Here is a 26,806-nt window from a genome sequence, read left to right on the forward strand (position 1 = left end):
GACTCTCCTTATCTGGTGCATTCAGTTCAGTAGGTGCAGTCATGAACTCATCATCCAGAGGTAGGTGTTAGCAAAGCTGTCTTGTGAACAACTCTCTTTATGCTAGATACGAGCTTCTAATGTAGTTCATTTGAGATATCATGTTTCTTAATATAAAGTTTGAATTTTAAAAGTTCTTTATCATTATAACCAACTTAAATCATTTGAAATCCTAACATCTATATCATTACAAAAGAGCTCACTTTTTAAAAGAGTGTTACAGTGAGCTTCTTTAAAAAAGCAAGCCAGTGGTGTACCAAAAGGTGAAGATGCTGGTAGAATCCATCTGTGTGTAAGTGATAAGGAGGCATCTTGTATGAAAAGGATTTAAAACAAGCAGTATAACTAAGCATACGTTTGTCAGCTTGTTTATTATCACCCTGGTCTAGAAGTTTTAAGCAATATCTGTGATTGAAATACTTTTCCTTGCCAGTGTGGACCCATCCTCCACCTTGGTATACCCCTGTGACAAGTTCTCCATTCCAGTTTAAAATAATTTTCTTTACAAGTGCTTTCTTTGTTTAATTTATTTATTTTTAATTGGAGGATAATTGCTTTACAGCGTTGTGTTTGTTTCTGTCATATATCAACGTGAATCAGCCACAGGTATACATACGTCCCCTTTCTTCTGATACAAGTACTTTCAATAACCATCAACAACATAAAGAAAAAAAATCATACTCTCATCTGATTACGAACTCTGGCTTTTATGAGAACCAAATAACAATTCTATTAGCACTATTTATCACTGGGACGTTTCCATAACTCTATTGTGCTCTTATATGACATTTTGGAACCCAGGATATTTTAAAGTAAATATGACTTTGATGTCTTATGACTAAGTCTGCCAACACAAAGTTCCAGTCAAACATCTTCATAATGTGAGATTAAGTATAAAATAAACTTGTTTGTTTTCATTTTTGGTTTTCTGGGATTATTTCAGAGAACAAGAGGGTATAAAAAAGGGTTAGCAACGTTGTCTTTGGAAGAAATGGCTTTAGGATTTGTGATATTTTTTTCACAGCAAATGTACCCAAGGAGAGCCTTCTGGTTTGCAGATGTCATTTGCATCAACCTTGACCACTCTGTATTTATTTATGCCTCTCCTCTTTTCTACCCAAGTTACTTACTGTCACCATCAAACTGAGCATTCAGCCAAATCATCTGGACTGAAGAACGGAAAGCTAAAAGCTCTTCTAGAAGAAAAGAGTTTTCAGCTTCATCTTTGATTGTTAAAAGATTAGAGCCTATAAAAGAGACAAATAGCAAATGGATAAGTATTTGTGTATGTATGTAAATATAATTAAAATAATAATTCATAAAGCTCAGGCTTTGACACATATAAATCAATAAGTTAGAGCACTCCCTCACACACCATACACAAAAGTAAACTCAAAATGTTTTAAAGACTTGAAGGTAAGACGTAACACCACTAAACTAGAGGAGAGCATAGGCAAAATATTTTCTGACATAAATCATAGCAATATTTTCTTAGGTCAGACTCCTAAAGCAAAAGAGATAAAAGCGCTGTATACCAGAAACTAACACATTGTAAATCAACTATACTTCAATTAAAGAAAAGCTCAGGTTTTGAAAAGTGAAAATTTCTATTGTAAATAAGTAATTTTTGATTAAAATTGTAAAGGTAATATGACACATTAAAAGATGCAAACTGAAACTAAATAGACATTTCTCCAAAGAAGACATACAGATGGCTAACAAACACATGAAAAGATGCTCAACATCGCTCATTATCAGAGAAATGCAAATCAAAACCACTATGAGGTACCATTTCATGCCAGCCAGAATGGCTGCGATCCAAAAGTCTACAAGCAATAAATGCTGGAGAGGATGTGGAGAAAAGGGAACCCTCTTACACTGTTGGTGGGAATGCAAACTAGTACAGCCACTATGGAGAACAGTGTGGAGATTCCTTAAAAAACTGGAAATAGAACTGCCTTATGACCCAGCAATCCCACTGTTGGGCATACACACTAAGGAAATCAGAATTGAAAGAGACATGTGTACCCCAATGTTCATCGCAGCTCTGTTTATAATAGCCAGGACATGGAAGCAACCTAGATGTCCATCAGCAGACAAATGGATAAGAAAGCAGTGGTACATATACACAATGGAGTATTACTCAGCCATTAAAAAGAATACATTTGAATCAGTTCTAATGAGGTGGATGAAACTGGAGTCTATTATACAGAGTGAAGTTAGCCAGAAAGAAAAACACCAATACAGTATACTAACGCATATATATGGCATTTAGAAAGATGGTAACGATAACCCTGTATGCGAGACAGCAAAAGAGACACTGATGTATAGAACAGTCTTTTGGACTCTGTGGGAGAGGGAGAGGGTGGGATGATTTAGGAGAATGGCATTGAAACATGTATAATATCATATAAGAAATGAATCTCCAGTCCAGGTTCGATGCAGGATACAGGATGCTTGGGGCTGGTGCACTGGGATGACCCTGGGGATGACACTGGGATGGTATGGGGAAGGAGGTGGGAGGGGGGTTCAGGATGGGGAACACGTGTATACCTGTGGCGGATTCATGTTGATGTATGGCAAAACCAATACAATATTGTAAATTAATTAGCCTCCAATTAAAATAAATAAATTTAAATTAAAAAAAAGATGCAAACTGGTACTTAAAGCATAGATTGTTAATTTGGGAGAACAGTTAAGATTCATATTCAGATACATTCAAAGGGAACACTTTCTTGGGAATGTGCAGTATCCTGAGACATCACCTTGGGTTTTTCATTGTATTCTGGACATTGAACATATTAGCTGTAAATTGAATAATGTTTACTTTTTCAATTTTTTTCCACCTTGTCACACCACCGATTGAAGCAAAACAACACAACGTGCTGCCACTTCACCCAAAAGCGGCGTTTTCACTCTGCCCTTTCTTGACAGCTCAGCAGGTCGTTAGCAAAAGGCCCACTGAGTGCTTTTAAAAGAGGGCACTTTTTCAATTATTTTTGTTTTGCTCCTGAAGTCACTAAATTATCAGACAAATGAAGAAACGACATTGTTTACTGAAATGTCAAGAAGGAACACATTGAAAGCATTTTACCACCACAAAAGAATTACCTTTCTTTTTGCAAAATTCATGAGCAGCCTCAAAACTTGTACTCTCTAGGACTGTAGAAAAACTGTAGCAATTACTTTTGAATTTTATCCAGGGAATTGATGTTTCTGAGCACAACTCTAGGTGTCCAGACAGTCTTGTTTCTACGAACAAAATCAGTTGTGATTTCAGGGTGGTAACTGGGTTCATTTGTTGAGAAAAACATTGTATTACACTCTACGAAAGACCAAGATAAATATATGTAATGAGATTTTCATGATAATACTCTGAAAGAGTGGGTTTAATGTAAATGATCACAAAACTGAAATGGCTTATAGCATGTCTGGCAGAAATAATCTTTACCTATACATAATAGGGTATATTAATGCATAGCTTCATAGGCTTAGTTTGGGTGCTATCTTTCATATTTACAATTAGTATTGGAAAAAAGATTGGAAAAACTGGGGAATGAGATTCATAGAAATACTAGCAGCTGAATGAAGTTGACAAAAGGCACTTTGAATGAACAAAATGTATTCCATTCAGTGGTGAAGATTTAGTAAATCCTCCTGCTAGTTAACTTATGAGAGAAAATAAATCATTCAGTAAAGTATCATAACATAGCACAGCATAACACATCATAATGTAACATAACATCATAACAAAGTAACACGTCATGTCATAACATATCATATCATGATGTAACATGACATAACATAACACAACATATAACTAAGTGGAATTTGGGATGGACTTTGCTTCAAAGGGCAAGCATGAGAGTCAGACACATCCACTCTGAGATCCTAGGTGTGTGGCTGTGGGTATCTATCTTCCCCACACTCCCACACACATAAAAGAGAGTTAACAATAACATCTTTCTTACAACTTAAGCAGTTTAGATGAGCTAGTGTCTGACAACTTAAGCACTTAATAAGTGCAGTGTTATTGAGAAAAAAAGGATAATTTTATGGTATTTTAGAAGGAGAATTAGCTTTCCCAATATATGTGACTATAATTTACATTTTTGTCCTGAATTGTTTTGATCTGAAGTCATATAATATGTGTGCTATTTGACTTACAGTATCCCAAGTGTAAGTAAATACATGCACACTTACTTAAATGAGAGATTTAAAAAGAAACCAGTTAGTGTTAAGGAACTCTCTTTTTATGTACCAAAGCAATCAAAAGAAAAGGGCCCTGATTTAATGGGGTAGATACGACATCAGAGATCAAGGAAACTAGGCTTCTACTCCAAGAAGTAGTTGTTAGACATCTATGAGATCTTCAGGAAGCTATTTAATGCTCTGAGTTTAAGTTTAATTTTTAAAGTTCACCTGGTTGGACGAGGTGACCTTTAAGTGTAATGAGATTTATTGTCATTATTACCATGTTTTATATATGCTGCTGCTGCTGCTGCTGCTAAGTCACTTCAGTCGTGTCCGACTCTGTGCGATCCCATAGACGGCAGCCCGCCAGGCTCCCCCGTCCCTGGGATTCTTCAGGCAAGAACACCGGAGTGGGTCGCCATTTCCTTCTCCAATGCATGAAGGTGAAAAGTGAAAGTGAAGTCGCTCAGTTGTATCTGATTCTTAGCGACCCCATGGACTGCAGCCCACCAGGCTCCTCCGTCCATGGGATTTTCCAGGCAAGAGTACATATAAGTATAAATATTATTACTATGATGATGATGGTTCTAGCATCTTATTAGTCTTGGACTTAAACAAATCCTCAGTATTCAAGATCCTCCAGGTATTCAAGATCCTCCACACTGGCTCCTAACCTATGGTTCTAGCTTGATTTCCCACTTCTCTCACCATAAACCTGCCATGCAGGAAAATCCCAACACCAGCTTTACTTATACATGTCCAGTCCTTTCTTCCTTTCATGTGTGCCCAAGCCTTTCTGCTCAGAGTGCCTCTCCATGTCCCAGAGTTTCCTGATTCCACCCATTCATCAAGACCAATCTCCACAGTCATGTCCTTTAAGAAACCTTTTTACTTTCCCCCAAATGGATCTAATGTGTCCACTTTCTTGCTAACCCCCAAAACGCTTGCTATGGTTCTTATATCATTTAGTAGCCCTGCCTCCTGTAACAGTTTTTTGTCTGTATATCACCTACCAGACCAAATCCTTCCTGAAGGCAGATAATTCTTTCTACTTTCCCTCAAAGCTCCTGCTTAGCACAGTGCCTTGCATAGTACAGGTTTACAGCACATATTTCTTGAGTTGAATAGAACCTACCAGTGGGCACTTGACAGATGGCTCCTTGCAGATACGACTCGCAGGCTGTGCTACTCCAGCGTCCACTGGTGTCAGCAAAAACACAGTCACCAAGGAAGGATGATTCATCGTCTTTCCAAAAAGTGAAGGAGGATTTGGTGCCATCTGACCAGTCAAAACTAAGACCATTCTGTGGAGAGAAATTGAACCATCATTTCCTTGCTGTGAATGCTGGTGGCATCAGCCAGTGCTGTCTGAGCAGCCCTCAATTCACACATGGATTTTTATTTCCACTTCTAGACATATTTTAGGAAGCCTAGGACAGCTTGTCGGAGAAGGCAATGGCACCCCACTCCAGTACTCCTGCCTGGAAAATCCCATGGACGGAGGAGCCTGGTAGGCTGCAGTCCATGGGGTCACTGAGGGTCAGACACGACTGAGCGACTTCTCTTTCACTTTTCACTTTCATGCATTGGAGAAGGAAATGGCAACCCATTCCAGGGTTCTTGCCTGGAGAATCCCAGGGACAGGGGAGCCTGGTGGGCTGCCGTCTATGGGGTCGCACAGAGTTGGACACGACTCAAGTGACTTAGCAGCAGCAGCAGCAGGACAGCTTGTGAGTATGGCCTGACAAAAAGGACTCTCTGACACAAGCAGTATCTCTTTTAGTTTTTGGGAATCCTTGGTTCCTGTCCATCAAATTTCCCAGTAAGCAGTCAGAGTGAAGCTGTTCTATATCTTGTTTTTTATTGTTGTTGTTTAGTCGCTAAGTGGTGTCCAACTCTTTTGTGACCCCATGGACTGTAGCCTACCAGGCTCCCTTGTCCATAACATTTCCCAGGCAAGAATACTGAAGTGGGTTGCCATTTCCTTCTTCAGGGGATCTTCCCAACCCAGGAATCAAACACACGTCTCTTGAATTGGCAGGTGAATTCTTTACCACTGAGCCACCAGGGAAGCCCATCTTGTTCTTTCCACCAAAATAAATTTAAGATTGAGCCACAGGTTCAGTCCCCGGGTCAGGAAGATCCCCTGGAGAAGGAAATGACAACCCACTACGGTATTCTTATATGGGAAATCCCATGGACAGAGGAGCCTGGCGGGCCATAGTCCATGGGGTTGCAAAAGAGTCAGATATGACTTAGCAACTAAACAACAACAGCAACAAAGGTTCACACATGTAGTTGAAAACATAAAAGTGCCAAAGAAAACTTGGCTAAGTAGTTTATGCTCTTAACATCGGAATTTCCATGTATGACAAAAGAATCCAGAGACCATAAAGCAAAATTGCCTACAGAAAGTTGAAACATTCTCTAATAGAAAAATACAATAAGGAAAACAACAATAACAACAACAATAAATACAACAAACAGCCATGAAATACCATCCTTTCAGCTATCTGGCAAGGATTAAAATTTTGACATACCCAGTGTTGACAAGGATGTGAAAAAACTAGGTGTTATCATATACTGTTGTTAGCATGTAAATTGTCTCAAGCTTTTGGAGGGCAATTTGGTACCACTGCATGTTAAAATTTAAAGTGTACTTAGCAACTTCATTTCTGGGGATTTATCCTACTTGTACAAGGATATTTATTGTGCCCTGTTTGGAATTGTGAGAACTGGGAAGAACCCAAAAGTCCATTCACAGAAGAACGGTTCAATAAGTTGTGGCATATCAGTATATGCTGCTGTCTCAAAGACTGTATTAGACTTTTATAAGCTGACACAGAAAGCTGTACAACCTATATTAATAAAAAGGCAAGGTTAAGGACAGTATATATATAGTATGAGCTCACTTATTTAAAAAAGAGTATACCTTTTAATCTATTACATGTATATATATATGTGTGCATACACAGAAAATTTGTAAATGACACACAAGAAACTGTTTACAGTGATTGACTTTGAGGAGTGGAACTAGAGGTCAGGATTGAATAGATTTACTTTTCATTATTTGAGTAACCACTTTCATTTAAAAAATATTATTTTCCAAACCATATCACTAGAGGGGAAAAATAACATACATGTTAAATTACAAGGAGTACTGAATTAATTAATGACCAAATTTTTAGGCAGGAGGCATGATTCATTTTTCTTGGGGATTCTTTAAATGCAGCAAATTACCCGACTTCAGGTGTTTGAGTTCAGGATGTATTCTAGTGCACATATGAGGCGGTATCCTGAAATTTCTCAGACATCTTCAGAGAACCTTTGAAGGGTATTAATTTCCAGAAATTAGGCAAGTAGTTATTTACTCTAAAAAGGGACACCTTTATTTTGTAGTCATATGCTGCTCATAAGGTTGGTCAATAGTTATTGTATGCTCATAGTATTAGCTGCTCAGTCATGTCCGACACTTTGTGACCCCATGGACTATAGCCCGCCAGGCTGCTCTGTCCATGGAATTCTCCAGGCAAAAATAATGGAATGGGTTGCCATTTGCTTCTCCATTGTTCATAGGGTTGTTCAATAGTTATTGTATAATCCAATTACTTAAATGTTACATTTACTGTTATTTCATGACTCTGTTTTCCTGTGGTAATGTCAGTGGCTATCTCACTAAAGAGGTAGATGTGAAACTTAATTATGCAAGAATCATACAAGGGATTTTAGGAAACCTACATCTTCAGTGAACAGTCCAATCCAGTGGGCATATCCCACCCGATTAAGGATAACAGTGAGGAAAGACTGGTGGTACTGGTCTGTAATGCTGGCCAGTTCTGCTCCATGCATCAGACAGGTTTTTAGTGCTGTATACCAAGTCATATTTGCATTAATTATTTTGTAAGTTCTGTTTCCATATTCTAAGGTATTAGGGATTGGATACATATCAGATGTATTTATACTGTGTCCAGAAGCATCTAGAACAAGAACAGAAACAAAAATTATTTATAGCATCTGGATGAGAATAGGGGAGGCAAAGCTTAGCATGGATCCCAGTACAATGATTCATACTATTGTTAACATCAGAGTTTTTCTTCCCAGAATTGACTACTTCAAAATGAAGACAGTATCTGTAAGTATAGGTGACTCTAAAGGACAAAAACACTTAGAAAATTTAATGAATGAGTTTTTAAACATATATAAACATATACTGAATCATTTCTAGACTTCCTGTTTTTGATAGTCCCTTGTCAAACTGACCACTTTTTGGTGAAACTGATAGTGACCTTGTTAGGCAGGTTTAATTCTAGTAGGTACACTCAGCCTTATACATATATTAAGTTCTGTTGCTGGCAGAGCTTAATATTTACTAAGAGAATATTAACAAATATAATGTAGTCAAATACTGCTTGCAGACATAACTTACAAATGTATATTCTCAAATATAACACTATTAAACTTTTGAGACTGATAGTTGCTATCCTGTTTAATATTAATATAATTTCTAAAGAGAAGTTAAAAATAAGTTAATAAATGTTTAGAAATACATTACAGTTTTTATAAACCATTATTATTAATACGTCACCCCCTGTCAGAGTCAAGATTTATAAATGAAAAGACTAGGTTTTCCCACACATGATACTTGGTTCTTCGTGTTCCTGAGTGGCTGTGATCAAGTGAAAACCAAGCTCGTGTGTTATACAAAGATGTTTCCTCTTTGATACACACATTTGCCATTTTGTTCTGTACTATATTCAGGCTAAATTTAGGAATTCTAGAACACAAAGACAGGGTATTTCTAAACTGTCTGATCTAAAGTAGCTGGGATTTCTCTCTGTATACTGGTTTTATCACATTTGGGGTGAAAAGGAGCATGGGGAGATGTAGATAGACCCAAAGACCTAGGACTCAATCGCAGACCTGACCCTGAATGGCTTAGAGACCTCGGCCAAATTAGTCAGTCTCTCTAAACTTCAAATTTCTGGTCTGGGAGAGATTACTAAAGCCTTTGTTAGAAGTATGAGGGTAAAATTCGAGGAGATGTTTATGTAGAGCACTTACTGTAGGATGTGGAACTCAGCAGGCACTCAGTAAATGCTACTTCTTGCTCTCCTCTCCTATTCTTGTCATACTCTCCCAGATAAAAAGGGCAGAGTGGGGATTTGACTTTTCCCGAAACTGTTACCTCAATGTAGCAGTAATACATATTGTAAAACCATTGTAAAACCGAAGTGAAACAAATCTATTCACCAACTAAAATTTTTTTTTACCAACTAAATTTTGATGGACCACACTTTCATCATCTGTTTTTCTTTGTAGAAGTCTGTTTACCAGCTGATGTACCAAGTCTAAACGTTATTTATACAAAACCAATATAACACCAAGGTAGCAATGTAATAAGTTATTAAAACTAAAGTTCCTGAAATTCTTTGTATGTGTGCCTTAATGCCATTTTAATTGACTCTCCCCACTAAGTCATGCACCTATATTTTCACATATATGAATTTCTCACTATGTTATTGATTTCATCATTTCAAAACATCAGTGATTTGAACATTACAATATGCCATCTGCTTCCCTGAGAAAGATAGGTCCACTGGAAACCAAATTCAAAATTGGGGGTCTTGATTTAGCCCTTGTCTCTCTTTTCATTTAGGTATCTTTATTTTTTTGAGCAAATCAAACTCTTTGGGTTCTAAACCCAAGGCAAACACATATTCATATGACAAATAAAGAAGAGAAGCCAGAATTTGGATAGCCAGAATTTGTAGACCACAAGAACTTAATGTGGTTGAATAGTAATATAATAAAAATAGTAATAAGGAAAACAATAACTGTTTGTTAAACATATGCTGGAACTTGCTAAACATTGTATATATGTAAAGTCCATGAGATAATTATTATTCCATTTTACAGATGCAGAAATGAAGATTCGGAGAAGATGACAAACTTTACTGACAGTTTATTTACAGAGATGGGGTAGGAACCCAGGTGGTATTTGAACTCCACCACCACTGCTCTATACTGTCTCCAAAAAATCATGTATATTCTTAGTTCCAGAAATATCAAAGAGAGAAAGTGGTTCAGAGAGTACTGAAAAGATCAACATTATTGTTAATGTTGATTGTTACAATGATTCTATTCCTACAATAAATATAACAATTCTATTCTTAGAATAGAACAGAATCATTGTATTTAACCAAGAGACCTTGAATATGTTCCTTATTTTTCCTAAGCCTCAAGGTCCTCATCTGTAAAATGGGGAGCCTTTTACCTACTTCATAGAATTGTTGTGAGGATTTTATGGCATAATACTTATAAAACGAAGGCACAGTTTCAGGTGCATCATAAGTGTGCAAGTAATGATGTACTGATATTATTTTATTCCTACAAGGCTCTGCTCTTCTCATAATACTCTTCCTATAACTGATCTGATATCTTCTTTCAGTTCCTAACCACTACTATTCTTAAGTGATAACTGTGAACTAGGATATAGGGTTTTCCTGAAACTGCTTTTATGAGGATGGTTGATACTTAGTAGCATCAAAGAGTTCGCGTGTATGTAACACTAAGAGGTATAATTCATATTCCAAGTAAGCATGTATATCCTTAGCTGCCTAGAATTCCACACAGCTCTAGACACAGACAATGGCCTTCTAGGGAAGCCTGGGACTGGGTAAAAGCAAGAGATGTGAGCTCTTGTTAATTGTTATTTTTACTACTCAAGGTCACTTAGAGTGCATCTCCATTGTTCACTGTCCCCACTGGCTACTTGTAGCACTATAGCTCTGGTATTTCATACCGGAAGTCATTGGGCGTTCTGATAATCAGATTTAGAAAAGTGCTGTATGCCATGTGTAGCCACAGATACCATTTTAGGATTCCTAAAAAGGAATTAAGTATTGAGTTGGCTTATTTCCTTGACTCTTTTGCAGTAATTTTTCAATGTCTTTTTAATAATCTGAACAGACACAATCCTACAGCAAGCAGTAAAACCTGTTAAATGACCAAAATGAATGCATAAACTTGGTCATCACTCAAGTGGTCTCTGGAGTCCTTAGAACCCCACTAGCGGGTGCAGCCCTGAGGTAGTAGAGATTAAGTGACCATACGTGTGTAAAGCTCAAAGAATAAATGTTGGCACTGTTAGCTATGAAACTATCATTTATACAGTGTGTAAACAAATGTGGAAGAGAAGAGTGGGCCATGGAAATGAAAGGAATAAAAAAGCAAATATTTCTTACCCTGCATTTTTTCACAAACAAACCCATAACCTTCTCTACAGTCTTCAAAATACCATTTTCCAGTGAAATGAAAATTAGGATTGTTTGACAGCAAGCCACAGAGAGGAATGCGTTTTTGAACTTCAGTGGTGTTGTGATTTGGAATCTTCAAAAAAAATACATGTTTAAAAAAATGGTAACATATAACATTATTATAACACTGACATTTTTATTAAGAACATAATTTTAAAAATTCAAACACTATTATTCCTTTATTTGCATTTAATAAACCTGTTCACGAATCACTTTGTAACCCACAAAATAAATAAATAATTATTGTGATGAGTAATTACATCTATGGAATGCATGAAGATTATATGAAATTACATTATTAAAAATATATTAACAACAAACTAATAAAAATAAAACTTCAGTAAACAAGTCTCAAATAGGATCTCTTGCTAAAATGACTGATAAAAAATAATTCTTAGAACTTACATTTATTGTATCAAATGGAGACCAATTAGAATATGACACAGGCCTTCCATTTAGCCATTTTTCAAAATCATCATCTTGTAACCCTATCCACACATTAGTGGTATGGCCAAAAAGATTCATGGTAATGAAAGCTGAAAAATAAGAATACATTAGCAAATTTAATACACATAAACCATGTGGATAATCATCACATTCTGTTTATAGCTATGAGTTTATTTAAATGACAGCAAAACTTAATTACTAATCAATTGTAGGAATTCATTACTTTGTCCTTATTAAGGTAATACAGTCTCTTTCATTTTTATTCAGCTTAAATTGACAGAAATTAGCTGGCTAAACCTGGAATTTCATCATATCATTAACAAAACAATTTTCAATGTTCATTCAATGTCTTCCTAAGCAAAGGAGGGCTAATCCCTTATACTTAAACTAAAGTATACAATTATTGCCTAAATAGCAAATAAAAGTCTGTAGGGATCTAAAAAATTATACCATGCAATTATAATAGACTTTACCTCAGATTATTTTAGCTATTTTGAAATACTGATCATAAGTATGTCTTTATTATTTCCATTACTCCTGGTGAGACAAAAAGCTCTGAAAAATCAGCAGTTCCTAAGCAATGCAGTGTACTAACTTTTACAGATATCGTGATATAAACCTTATAGGTCACACTGAAAAATTAGTGTCACCAGCAACATAATACTTAAAATGTTGGTTTGGAAAGGTTAGTATTTCAGAGAAATGTTTTAATAGACACTTCAGTAAAAATGGCGATTTTTGCCTGATTGAACATTGAGTACGCTACCTTGTTCCACCTCATTTTCAATGGCAACCAGTGTCCCCCCTTCTTCAACACAAAAATCTTGAGCAGATGTCCAGTTCTTCCAGTCACTTGGGCCTTCAGGGATTTTCAGCAAAAGGCACTATAAAAATGTCCCCAAAAAACATTCATTTCCATATTTTTCTAAGTGAATTAAAAGTTTCCTAAACACACCGAGAATCAGCTTTGAAGATTCTTTATGATTTTCTTGGACAGAAGCGGCCCTTTTTTTTTTTTTTTCAGCTACTCCAAAGGTGTGGAAGCGAAACCAAGAGGACCAGCTTTCAGGGTGAGTCAGGCCTTCTGTGTATTTGCATCAGGAGGCCTCAGAGACAGCGATGTGTTTTGTCATGCAGGATGTCAGAACAATGTCTTCTGCTCAGTGAAAAATAGCATTCCTTCTAAAAAGAAGCCAACCTCACTGCAGAGTTTACAGGGGAGGATTTCATCTAAAAAAATTTATTTTGGTGGCGTTCATTTGATTTTATTTACAAATACACTCTCTCACTTTTAAGTGAGAGAGGAATCCTGGGGACTCAGACCACATCAGGTATTTAAAGTCCCTAAATACTTGGAGTCAGCCACGTGGTCCAAAAGTCAGTGAGGAAGAGCGGGAAAAGAAAAGAATGAGCCAAAGGGAAGAAAAGCAAGAGCAGGACCAAGGAAGCCTAGGAAGGAGAAACAGAAGGGAGGGGCACAACAGTGTCAAGTGGAACTCAAAAAGAAGGCTGTGCGGTTTGGCAGTGAGAGCTGCCTGTTACTCAGGAGAGAATCACGTCTGTGGCATGGCAGGAGTTACTCATTATGGAACAAGAGGTATGGAATGGTAACTGCTAGGAGAGTAGGCAAGTTGAAGAAAAGCACCCCCTCACTAAACTCTGTGAAGTTGAACCATGTTAGTCAAGCTATCTGGAATCAGAGGAGAGAAGACAGAAAGACAGAAGAGAAAGCCTTAGGCAAAGTTCCAGAGAAGTCGGGAAAGACTTTCTGCAAAAGATATTCCGTGTGGATTATTCTCTCATCAACGAACATAGCCATCCTTAGTCAATGACGAATCTGAGCGTGAGATCTGCCACTGAGAAAATCCCAGCTACAAGAGTATTCTAGGTTAACGTGGCACTCTGCACTTGAGAGAGCATCCTACCCCATCCTTCTTTAATATCTAAATGTATCAGTCCCTCATCCTTTCCCGACCATCATGAACTTAAAAAGCAGAGACTAAATGTTGCTCCTCTTTGAACATCTCAACTAAGAAGGTCTTCAACAAGTATTTATGGAACAAGATAAAAGCCAATAGACCCTGAAATGATTGCAAAGTGACATTCTGAGGATTCTAGATTTAATCCAGTGGTTCTCAAACAAAACCACTTGCTCCTTAGATTATATTTTGATAATGTCTGGAAACATTTTGGTTGTCACGGTTCAGACAGGGTTGGGGGGTGGAGAGCGTTGCTATTGACATCTAGTGAGTAGAGACCAGGGATGCTGCTAAACATTCCATAACGCACTGGTCAGTGTCCCACAGCAAGGAATTAGTTATCCAGACCCTGATGTCAATACTGCTCAGGTAATTCTTCTCAGAACTCAGTTCTGAACATGTCACCCTTTAAACCCTTCAGGGGTTACCCACTTTTGTCTTAGGACAAAAACCAGAAAGCCTGATCTAGCATGAAGTTGAGTTGCCAACCAAGACAGGAAATACATTTTCACTTTTTCTGATCCTCTTTACCTGTTTGCTTCACAAAGAAATGGAACTGGCTTTAAAGGATTTTAATTTTATAACAACTATCCTTTTATCTATTTCCTTTCATTCTGCCTCTTTCCTCTAATTATGAATTCCAAAGAGTGCCACATACTAATTATTAGGAAGTCTTATCATTTAATGTGAATTCACCTTGTGTTCAGATAGTCACACTAATGAACCATTCATAAATACCAGTGAACCTCACTGGTTCATTTAGCTCAATAAATCTCTCCAGAAAACACACATACCCTCCCTCTTCCCACCCAGCCTCACCACTGCCCTGTTTGCTTCAGCCAACTGAGGCTTGACTAGCTTGACTATGGGAGTGTAGCCTCCCATTACCACAGCTTCATTGTATCTAAAAATATAAGATGTTTACTAACACACTTTGAAATTGTGTCATTAATAATTAAAGCAAAGTAGCAAGATGAAATACAACACCCTTAATTTTAAATTGTTTATTTACTTACTGCTTTGCAAAATGTGATCAAGTTTAATGCATCTCTGATTATTGATGTGAAGTAAGGATACGACTGAAGCGACTTAGCAGCAGCAAGGATACCTTACTGTATTCTAAACGAGTTTTGCATATAAAAATCTTTTTTTGGTCTCCAGTCATTTCCAGTTCAAAATGTGAAAATGGAATTGATGATCTTTCTCCCAAATTTGGTCCTTTTCAGTGTTCTTACTGATGTTGAATAGCATAGTCAGTTATGCATTTATATGAGTCTGAAACCTGAGATTTTCTGACTCTTCAGTCACCTCCATCACCCCTTCAGTACTACCATCTGGACATCCCATTTCTGAGTCCTTCACCGTCTCCTATTCCCACTGCCCCACCATGATCTTAGCCTCAGGGACTTACTTCTTGTCTGGACTATTGTAGTATCCTCCTAACGGCTCTTACTTTCCTCACCCTTGCCTTTTTTGGGTCTAGTTTTGGTACTGCAGCCTGAATGATTCTTTTCCCTGATCATGTCCCTCTTTGGTTAAAACGCTTTGGGGTTTCCCACTGCTCTTAGGATAAACCAGGAACTCGAACACAATATCACCCTTACCTACTTCTTTTGTCTCACTTTCTGTATTCTAGTTCTCTATGCTTCTTTTATTGTCTTCAATATATCACATTCCTTCTCACCACAGGTCTTTAGCACATGTTGTTTCCCTTACTTTTGATGCTTCCTGACCTTCTGACTGCCTCAGTCAGGTCTTCCTGTTATATACTTCTATGGAACTGTCTAACTCTCCATCACGTATGCCAAAGTTGTAAATTAGAGTTATTTTCCTGATTAATTTACTAATGTTTTGTCCCCTCTAGCCTATCAGCTCTAAGAGAGAAGGGACTGTATTTGTTTTCTCTCACCACTGAGTTGCCAATATGCAACACAGTTAAATGGAATGAATGAAAAAAGTGCTAAGAATCTGAATAATTTAAAAGAGGAGAGCATTTTCTTTAAAGAAAGAACTATGCTATGCATGAAATGAAATACTGGCTAATCTAAAACTAGATGGTACAAAACACTGGCTAATCTAAAACTAGATGGTCTTCAATATTCATTGGAAGGACTGATACTGAAACTGAAACTCCAATATTTTGGCCTCCTGATGCGAAGAACCGACTCATTGGAAAAGACCCTGATGTTGGGAAAGATTGAAGGCGGGAGAAGAAGGGGATGACAGAGAATGAGATGGTTGGATGGCATCACCGACTTGATGGGCATGAGTTTGAGTTAGCTCCGGGAGTTGGTGATGGACAGGGAAGCCTGGCATGCTGCAGTCTGTGGGGTCACAAAGAGTCGGACACGACTGAGCGACTGAAATGAACTGAACTGAGATGGTACAAAGCAGCCATCATCACTAAATCCAGGTCCTTGAATAAAACATTTAAGTAGAAGCACAATAGTTAATCTGATACATACATACACACAAAGAATGTCTTCCTCTTATACACAGCTCTGCTGTGCCAAATTTCTTACGTGACTCACTCTTCCTGGGATAATCCCTGGTCAAGCCTCTTTTACATCATCAAACATGAAGAAAATAATGTATGAGGCATGAGAAAAGCCACGACTTCTGCTATCTCAGTTTTGAAACTATTAATAGTGAATAGTCAATCAGGCAGGATTTTTTCCCCTTAGAAATAACCAATAAGAATTAGTCCTAGGAACAGACAAGCAAGAAGCAGTTTAGTGAAACATATTGATGTTTATTTAGAACTCTGAAGTGAGTAATGTCTGTCATTGCTGTCTCCCAATTTTCCTTCTGTAGCTTTTTTGTTAGTCAGAACTATCCCCACTGGGCTTTGCACTCCTCTCAACCATTAATTCTATTTCCAGCTTTTCTAATGTTCTTATAAACCCACTTATTCTAAAGTGGAGGTGACTGATGAGGCAACCTCAGAAAGAGTCCCCCCCCAAAAAAAACGTAAAGGAAACTGTTAAGGCAAAGGAATAAGACTCTAGTGGTGGGATTTTAGCCATTGATATGCAGGGGAGGGTGCTGTGGATGGGAAGACACACCTGGGGACCCTGAAACCTCATCCTGTAACAGGTCACTTCTCAACAAGCCTGCTGTGACCATATCCTTAGTAATCAAATCCTCTGAATGGTTCCAGGACTCAACTGTACAACTGTTGCATTGCTGGGCAAATCTGGCTGCACATTAGAATAACCAAGGGAGCTTTCCAAAAATGCTAATGCCTGGATCCATGCGGATCAATTAAATCAGAATCTTTAGGATGTCACCTGCACCTTGATATTTTTAGAAAGCTTACCCGGTGATTCTAAGTATTTAACAGAGCTATGAACCACTAATCTAGCTATTAGTTATCAATAAAGATTAAAAATAGCCCCTGAGCGTGTTTTAATCCTGCTCCACAGTTAGCCTCAGAAAGCCCTTCTCCCCCCATGATTGTGTTTGTGCTTTACTCATGCACCTTCCTGTTCTTTCAAGGGAAGCATTCAGTTACTCTTTCTGCCCTGGGTCTGCGGCACCATTACTGTACCTTGCCTGTGTGTGTATATATTCCTCATGTTTACACTCAAGGAAACATGGAATAGAGCTAATCTGTGTAGATAAGAGAGTTTAGGAAAAGGACAATGGCCAAAAACTACCACTGTAAGCTTCTAAGAATTATTTCTGTAATGCCAAGTATATGACTTGTTATGATTTGCCTTAAAATATTCTTTATTTATACATGGGAGGGATTATGATTAGTAGCTAGAAGAGTTTTACTTACGCTTTAGGACTGCCCACTCTCTGGATCAAAAATGTGACTTTGAGGCAAGAAAGGCATTCCTTTGTGGTGGTTTCCTTCAGAGCACTCTACTATATACTTGTTTTAATAGTTGTAAAAAAGTTTCAGGTGTAAGAATTAATTAAAAATGGACTAAAACCTAAATATAAAAGCTAAAACTATAAAGCTTTTAGAAGAAAACATAAGGTAAATATTTGTGACCTTGGATTTAACAACATATCCTTAGATATGACACCAACAGTATGAACAACAGAAAAAAAATTAGATAAATTGGACTTCATTAAAATTAAAAACTTGTATACATCAAAGGACATTATCAATAAAGTAAAAAGACAACCTAAAGAATGAGAGAAAATACCTACAAAACATATATCTGATAAGGGTCTTATATCTAAATTATATAAAGATCTCCTACAACTCAATAACGAAAAGACAACCCAAATAAAAAGTGGGCAAAGGAGTTGAACAGACATTTTTCAAAGACAATATATAAATGGTCAATAAGCACAGGAGAAGACGCCCAGCATCGTTAGTCATGAGGGAAATGCAAATCAAAACGACAGTGAGATGACACTAGACTAGTATTGGCAGTCTATTTCTGCTTTATTGACTATGCCGAAGCCTTTGACTGTGTGGATCACAATCAACTGTGGAAAATTCTGAAAGAGATGGGAATACCAGACCACCTCACCTGCCTCTTGAGAAACCTGTATGCAGGTCAGGAAGCAACAGTTAGAACTGGACATGAAACAAAAGACTGGTTCCAAATAGGAAATGGAGGACATCAAGGCTGTATATTGTCACCCTGTTTATTTAACTTATATGCAGAGTACATCATGAGAAACGCTGGACTGGAAGAAGCACAAGCTGGAATCAAGATTGCCGGGAGAAATATCAATAACCTCAGATATGCAGATGACACCACCCTTATGGCAGAAAGTGAAGAGGAACTAAAAAGCCTCTTGATGAAAGTGAAAGAGGAGAGTGAAAAAGTTGGCTTAAAGCTCAACATTCAGAAAACAAAGATGATGGCATCTGGTCCCATCACTTCATGGGAAATAGATGGGGAAACAGTGGAAACAGTGTCAGACTTTATTTTTTGGGGCTCCAAAATCATGGCAGATGGTGATTGCAGCCATGAAATTAAAAGACGCTTACTCCTTGGAAGGAAAGTTATGACCAACCTAGACAGCATATTAAGAAGCAGAGACATTACTTTGCCAACAGGTCCTTTGCCAAAGGTCCGTCTAGTCAAGGTCCAATCTACTCCAGTAGATCCTTGTGTATGGCAATGTTCCTAGCAGATTTATTCATAATAGTTAAAAAGTAGAAATAACTGAAGTCCATCAACAAATGAATAGATAAACAAAATGTGGCATGGAATATTAAGTCATAAAAGGAATGAAGTTCTGATGCATGCTATAACAGGGGTGAACCTTGAAAGCATTATGCTAAGTTATATGGTTTTAAGTTATAAGTTATATGGTTTTTCCAGTGTCATGTATGGATGTGAGAGTTGGACTGTGAAGAAAGCTGAGTGCCGAAGAATTGATGCTTTTGAACTGTGGTGTTGGAGAAGACTCTTGAGACTCCCTTGGACTGCAAGGAGATCCAACCAGTCCATTCTGAAGGAGATCAGCCCTGGGATTTCTTTGGAAGGAATGATGCTAAAGCTGAAACTCCAGTACTTTGGCCATCTCATGCGAAGAGTTGACTCATTGGAAAAGACTCTGATGCTGGGAGGGATTGGGGGCAGGAGGAGAAGGGGATGACAGAGAATGAGATGGCTGAATGGCATCACTGACTCGATGGGCATGAGTCTGAGTGAACTCTGGGAGTTGTTGATGGACCGGGAGGCCTGGCGTGCTGGGATACATGGGGTCGCAAAGAGTTGGACACGACTGAGTGACTGAACTGAACTGAACTGAACTGAAGTACTTATATGAAGTGGCAGTTGCAGAAAAGGGACAATACTCAGGGTCAGAAAATCTGAGGTTGATTCTCAGCCTGAGACTTATTTGCTGTAAGTTTAAAAAAAAACCTACACAATGTTATTAGCCTCAGTCTTCTCATATGTAAGATGGCATAACTGTTTTGTGTACTTTAAAAATTCAATAAAACAAGATAAACACAAACACATACATATATGTATGTATATATGTAATTGCCAGCAGAAGCAGCTACAAGGTGGCAGAAACTCAAATGTCCATTGATGGATAAGTGGAAAAATAAAATGTGTTATGTACATATAATGGAATATTATTCTGTCTTCAAGAGAAAGGAAATTCTGACACTTACTACAATTGGGTGAGCCTGGAGGACACTGTTCTAAGTGAAATAAGCCAGTTACAAAAGGACAAGGACTATATGATTCCACTCACATCTGGTATCTGAAGCTGTCAAATTAATAAAGACAAGGTAAAGTAGTGGTTGCCAGGGGCTGTGAAGAGGGAGAATGAGAGGCTGTTGTTTAATGGGTTTAGAGTTTCAGTTTTACAAGATGAAAAAGGTCTGCAGAGTCATTGCACAGCAATGTGCATATGGTGACGGTTTAAGTCGCCAGGTTGTGTCTGACTCTTGCGACCCCACGGACTGTAGCCTGCCAGGCTTCTCTGTCCATGGGGTTTTCCAGGCAAGAATACTGGAGTGGATTGCCATTTCTTTCTCCAGGGGTCTTCCCGACCCAGGAGTTGAACCCAGGTCTTTTGCATTGCAGGCAGATTCTTCATTGACTGAGCTATGAGGGAAGCATATACTTAACACTAAAAATGATTAAGATGGTAAATTCTATGTTATGTGAATTTTACCACAATTAAAAATATCAGTCCCAAATATGTATGTGCTCAATAAATATGTATTAAATACAAATGACCTCATAACAATGAGAGGAAGATCGCAAGGGAGAGAATGCCCTGCCAATGTAACTAAACATATAGACTGAAAATTGCCCATGTTGGAGGAGCAATTTCATATTAGTATATGAAATTATGACACAGTTTGAGCTTTTTAATTATCAAAGAGTTAAACATTTATAATTTGAGATACATTTTAATTACTTCCACCTAAGGCCTATAAAGTAATTTTATTTTAAAACAAGGAATGGAGGGGAAGTTTCAGCCTTAATTGGAGACAGTATCAGAAATAATAAATCTGGCTTACAATATCCCCCTGGCCACTTAAAAAAATTAAAAAAAATTTGATTCTTCATGGAAGCACCAGCTTTATGAGGCTCAAGACAAAGTTGACTGAGCTACGTTATTACTGGGTCAATTCACAAGGCGTGTAGTGCTCTATGTGGGCTCCAGACAGAAAGACACAAAAGAAGAAAACAATCTGGGCCCTCTGGAGTTGACAGCTCATTTGGGAACATGGCCTAGATACACACAGACATGTGCTTGCACGCACATCACACCTAAATGAAATGGTCATCCAGCACAATGAATGACAATGTCAGTAGCAAAAACCGAGTATACAAATGAAGGGTGGTGTCAAAGCTGTTTTTGACAAAATCTTCTTATTTCAAGAGATCTGTCCCTAAATAGAAAACTTCTCAAATCCCTTGAAAATTGTGACCAAAAAAAGTCCAGGTCCAATGGACAACTCATGGTTTTTCAAAGCCAGGCCCACTTTTGATTACATTCTAAAATTAACATCTACAAAAGAAAAACAAAAGAAACTTTTTGAAAACAAGTTTACCTTATAGTCAAAATATAACCATCCTTTGGGACATGTTCCATGTTGTTTTGGAATATCTTTCTTTTTTTCTATGACCCAAACCTTTTTTCGCTTACAGATGCTAGGCATAGAAATTGAACACTCTTCACTCGCCCAGAGACCTGGAGGAGAAAATGGTTAGAAATAATCGGAAATAATGGTGACTCTGTAGAAATTCTGTAATGGTCAACTTTTTTTTATGACTGCTTTGGTTTACCATACTTCTTTAAATCTGGAAATTGAACTATATTTAACTACTAACTATAGAGTTCTCAGTGACAAGAGCTAACTGAGCAAAATGCCAAATCAGTAATTCTAATTTAAGAATGTAGAGATTTTGCAAATGTAAGAAAAATGCAAACAAATATTGGAAATGAAATCACAGCACTGTTGAAATTTTTAAGAACATTTGACTTGTTTAACAAAGGATATTTTTGTAGAGTAATATTTTTGTTTTACTAAGAGTGCAAGCTTTAATCAATTGTTGCCATGTGAGACTGGGGGCCTGCTATTTCCAGATCTCCTAAATTTTTAATAAAACCCAGAAAATATGAATTTTTGAAATATTAAGATAAATAAATATTCTTTGTTTTAAAGTATTCCACTGCAAGGTAAAAAGAGGAAAAGATTCTAAAATAATAGATGATCATTTCTACTCTAATTCTTAAAAATATAATAATTTAGAAAACAATTTTAGAAAAAATAACTCAGGAACTTCCAATGAAGAAACACTTTTCAACACTGATCCTTGAACAAAACACACACTTTTAGAGACATGCCCTCCAGGAAGATGTATCCCAAAGTCCTCAGTCTCTTAGAAAATAATTAGAAAATCTTTATTTTCAGAGTAAAGGTTATAGAACATATTTCATTAGCATTCAAGTCATAAGTTCCAGAATAGGATAAGGATGCATGTAAACTGCAAGGGAAGATTCTGTTTTCTAGTGTGAGGGGTATGAGCCAAAAAGATATTGGCATTTTGAAGGAGGGGCTGGAATGCTATTTTCAATTCAGATTAGCCGCTATTCTTCCAGAATCACAAACAGCCTTTCTGTAGGCTGTTGTGACACCTGCTGGCAAAAGCGAGCTGACTAACAACATGGTTTCTCCTCTCCTTTCTCTGTAGTTGCCCTTAAGCCGGAGATTGCTTTCCATATTTTTACTTCTCCTGACTTGGGAGGATCTGTTAGGAACATCATTACCTTTTATTGGATAGAAAGCGGAGTGGATATGAGTGGACAATCAACCCCAATAACGCTGCACTGATGCATAGAATAAAAAAACCCATCTTAGACACACATGTACCTCTAAATCCAACTGACAGGGAGTTGGTGTTCTAAGGCAAGCAGCAATTAAGGCCAAATGTGTAAAAAAAAGACACTGAATTCAAGGGAAATTTTTCTTAAATGGAAAAAATTTTCAGAGGTTAAAGTTCTGGCCAATTATACACTGGATACTACAAAGAGATTTTTTTAAATGGGCCCATATTGAAGTTTCATAGAGAATAGTATTAGGCAAGTTTTGGACCCATTTCAGTGGGCACATTTTTGGTAGTTTTGGTTCAAGATGAAGGACTTATCTAGATGTAAATTATTTTTAAGAACATGAATGTATGGAACAAGCTATAGGAAACTTAAAACTTAAGACTGATGAAATTAAACACACGCAGTTGAAAAGCAAAATAACCAAACAGAACCTTCTCACTGAATTAATGCAATTAAAAGGAGACTTCGAGTCTTCTGAAAATTATGTTTGCATTATAAACCCCAAAATGGATTAATAAAATAACCTGTTATGGATGAAATGAAGCCACACCTCTGGCTCTCATTAAGGCCCATAGATCTTTCTTTTCCTTTGTCCCAGTTCTGATATATTACTGGTGATCCATCTCTCCAACTGCAAGAAAATTAAGAAATTAAAGGTCTTCTCTCATTCTGCACATTCAGTCTCTAACACCATTTTTGGAGTTCTGGGGTATGGACTGGAGGCATAATTATTTTATTAAATTAAAAAAAATACTCATGTCTTTAGTTAGGGAAATGAAAATTTATAAGTTAAAGATAATGTTTGAAAGCTATTCAACACATTAACCACTAAGATCTAGTCCAATCACTCTGCAAATAAAAAACCCGTCAACCAGGGTTAAATGCAAATTAATCTAGGTCCATACCGAAATTCATCACTGGCTCTTTCTTCTCGAAGTCCAATCCACCAATTTACACCATACTTTGATAGCTATTTAAAAGACAGAGAGAGAGAATGTCAGCATTTATTCTACTTGTTTTCCCTTTACACTATTAAGATTAATGGGGTTGCTGTTAATAGCTTTCTATTCTTCAGTATTTTACCCAATTATTTAAAGAAGAGTACACCAAGGCCAAGCATCTTGAGAAAACCTGAAACTTCATTATTCTAAACTACTCCCTCCTCATTATAGAATAAAATTGGAATCAAATATTTAAAATAATTTTAGTTTCATATATAACTTTGTTACAATGTTTCTTATATATGTGAAAATAAATTTTCTAACTCTCATAGTAGGGATTTATAAAGTAATATTGTAAAGTGAAATAGAATGTGAATTCCTTTTTAAACTAAAAGTTTAGTGACTTATTCTCTCAATGATTTATAAAAATGTACTGCAAAACCACCTTACTTGAAAAACAATTTGAGGCATAAAGACCTCAATAGTAAAAAGAACTTATATTTTAGGCATTAGTGAAAGTGAAGTCGCCTCTTTGCGACCCCATAGACTGTAGCCTACCAGGCTCCTCTGTCCATGGGATTTTCCAGGCAATAGTACTGGAGTGGATTGCCATTTCCTTCTCCAGGGGATCTTCCCAACCCAGGGCTCAAACCCAGGTCTCCCACATTGTAGACAGACGCTTTACTATCTGAGCCACCAGGGAAGTCCATAATTTAGGCATTAGTCTGATTGTAAGTATTAGCACTCTCCCCCATTCAAAAGGAAACTACAGTATAGGACAAAAGAATACTGCAGTATTTCCAGTGTTTGACAACTAGAAATTTATCCTTTCTATATTTTATTAATTTATGCCATTATTTATCACATAGATCTCAGTACAATAAAGAATAAACTTGAAACATCATAGACGTGCATGTGTGTATACACATTAGACCAGATGTAATACTGGGCTTATGACCCAGGAAATTGAAATCCCCTCTTCAACTATAAAAAAGGAAGCGGCATTAAGGATTTCTCTAAGGCCTCCAAATCAATATTCTTTATTGTGTGTGTGCTGTGTGTGAAATGTAACTTAATTTTTTATGCTAAAAACCTGTTAATTTGAAGGCATTATACATTTAAATTTTCACTTTCGTTTCTTCTGTAAAGACTTGGAGATGCATTTAAAAAATGTATTTTTTTTTCCCATGTGAATTTCAAGTCATCATACAACAGAACCTAATAGCTCTCTAACATTCTAATTTATACACGAGTATTTTTACTCCTTAACCAGTGTGGCGGTCTGCCATATCGGCAATTTGTGAATAATGCAAGATGGAGCAACTGTAATTTTGGCTCCCTGAGGTGTTGTTTCATGGACATGTTCTTACATGCTAAATTTAGGCTCCTATTGTCAGCCTTTGGAATGGGTCCGTGGAGACTGGCTGTGAACTCAGTGGGAGAACCACAACCATTTCATTCAATCTAAAGAGGTCTCGTGTGCAACAATAGTGGAAATCATGGTCTGATTGTTCATTGCCCCAATTAAGGATCTCTAAAGAAAAATTACAACTACCACATCTTAAGTGGCATATTTATTACCACCTCAATTAAAGCATGGTAATCCTCCACGTGGTACATCACAACCTGTTGTGACATGGGACAGAACTTCATAGGTCAAGTTAGAAGATACTCAGAGTAAAAAATTCAATGTGAAAAATAGATGTTGTGAATTTCAGTTTATGTGTAAAACCACAACAATAAAAGATACTAGTATTCTTTTGTATAAAAAATGTGATACAACCATGGACTTCATCATATCAATTATGCTTTGTTACAAGCATTTATTATAGATAGTATTATATAGGAAGAACACTTACCATAAACAAATAACCCACAGTAATATCCAATATACTAATCTACAAAGCAATATAAGGGAGAACAACCTCTTATCTCTTAAAATGTTTCCATAAAAATAGCAAAACCAAATTATTTTAAGGATTTAAAACACCAGATTTTGGGCGATGACTAATAGATTTGATATATTTTTGTCAGAAATTTTTTGAAATAAAATTGAAAAAATAAGAGTAAATTGCAATTTTGAAGTGCAAATATTTATTGCACAACACAGCATAACAATATAGTTCATGTCAAACAACTCATAAAGTGCTCATGGTTTTTATTTTTTTGGCATTGATCTGACCAATAAGATGACTCAAAAAATTTGTTCTCAAAAATTCCCTTGTGGTCTTCTGTTAGTCAAAGAGGAAATTATGCCTCATCACTTTTCCAGGATGGAAACATTCTATTAAAAAATTCTGCTTCAGACATTTAAAAAACTGCATCCAGCTTTCTTTCTCAATTATTACTTCTTCTACTCCCCAAAAGAATGATATTTTTGTCTTTCATATTTCTGAGTTACTATTCTTTGTAGTTTGAGTGAACTCCGGGAGATGGTGATGGACAGGGAGGCCTGGCATGCTGTGATTCATGGGGTCGCAAAGAGTTGGACATGACTGAGCGACTGAACTGAACTGAACTGAACTGATTCTTTGTAGAGAAGGTATACAATGCATATGTAACTTTAAAAATATTTAATTACTTCTATTCTTCCTGCTGGAGAAGGCAATGGCACCCCACTCCAGTATTGTTGCCTGGAAAATCCCATGGATGGAGGAGCCTGGTGGGCTCCAGTCCATGGGGTCGATAAGAGTTGGACACGACTGAGCGACTTCACTTTCACTTTTCCCTTTCATGCATTGGAGAAGGAAATGGCAACCCACTCCAGTGTTCTTGCCTGGAGAATCCCAGGGACGGGGGAGCCTGGTGGGCTGCCGTCTATGGGGTCGCACAGAGTCGGACACGACTGCAGCGACTTAGCAGCAGCAGCAGCAGCAGCATTCTTCCTTCAATTATAGGGTGGGTGTGCCACAAAAATGAGTGGTATGACCTCTACATGTTTAGTTCCTCATCCAGAACTTCTGGACTGACCTAAGAAATGTAGGTCACCATAAATACTATCACTATCTTGAACAAAAATTGCCTAATAGCTACAAATTATGCAGGAGGAAGAACTGCTTTAGAAATATATGGCATTCTTTTCTCTAAGTTGATACCCATTCCCTTTGGG

General features: G+C 37.2%; 1 protein-coding gene and 1 non-coding gene across 2 annotated transcripts in view; both read right to left on the reverse strand.

Annotated features, from left to right (window-relative positions):
• PLA2R1 (phospholipase A2 receptor 1) overlaps positions 1–26,806 on the reverse strand; it is a 136,920-nt gene that overhangs the window by 7,544 nt on the left and 102,570 nt on the right. Inside the window, exons 18-27 of the mRNA XM_014478670.2 lie at positions 23,662–23,726; positions 23,281–23,387; positions 21,474–21,613; positions 12,763–12,880; positions 11,955–12,085; positions 11,478–11,622; positions 7,972–8,210; positions 5,369–5,537; positions 3,151–3,291; positions 1,170–1,286 (exon numbers count right to left, since the gene is read on the reverse strand). Coding sequence (XP_014334156.2) covers positions 1,170–1,286; positions 3,151–3,291; positions 5,369–5,537; positions 7,972–8,210; positions 11,478–11,622; positions 11,955–12,085; positions 12,763–12,880; positions 21,474–21,613; positions 23,281–23,387; positions 23,662–23,726 — 1,372 coding nt within the window. The remainder of the gene's footprint in view (positions 1–1,169; positions 1,287–3,150; positions 3,292–5,368; positions 5,538–7,971; positions 8,211–11,477; positions 11,623–11,954; positions 12,086–12,762; positions 12,881–21,473; positions 21,614–23,280; positions 23,388–23,661; positions 23,727–26,806) is intronic.
• LOC138985020 (small nucleolar RNA SNORA21) lies at positions 2,885–3,020 on the reverse strand. Its single transcript, XR_011462256.1, has one exon. It is a non-coding gene; the product is annotated as a small nucleolar RNA SNORA21 (small nucleolar RNA).

This window comes from Bos mutus, chromosome 2, assembly GCF_027580195.1.
Source record: "Bos mutus isolate GX-2022 chromosome 2, NWIPB_WYAK_1.1, whole genome shotgun sequence".
In the NCBI taxonomy this organism is placed as follows: Eukaryota; Metazoa; Chordata; class Mammalia; order Artiodactyla; family Bovidae; genus Bos; species Bos mutus.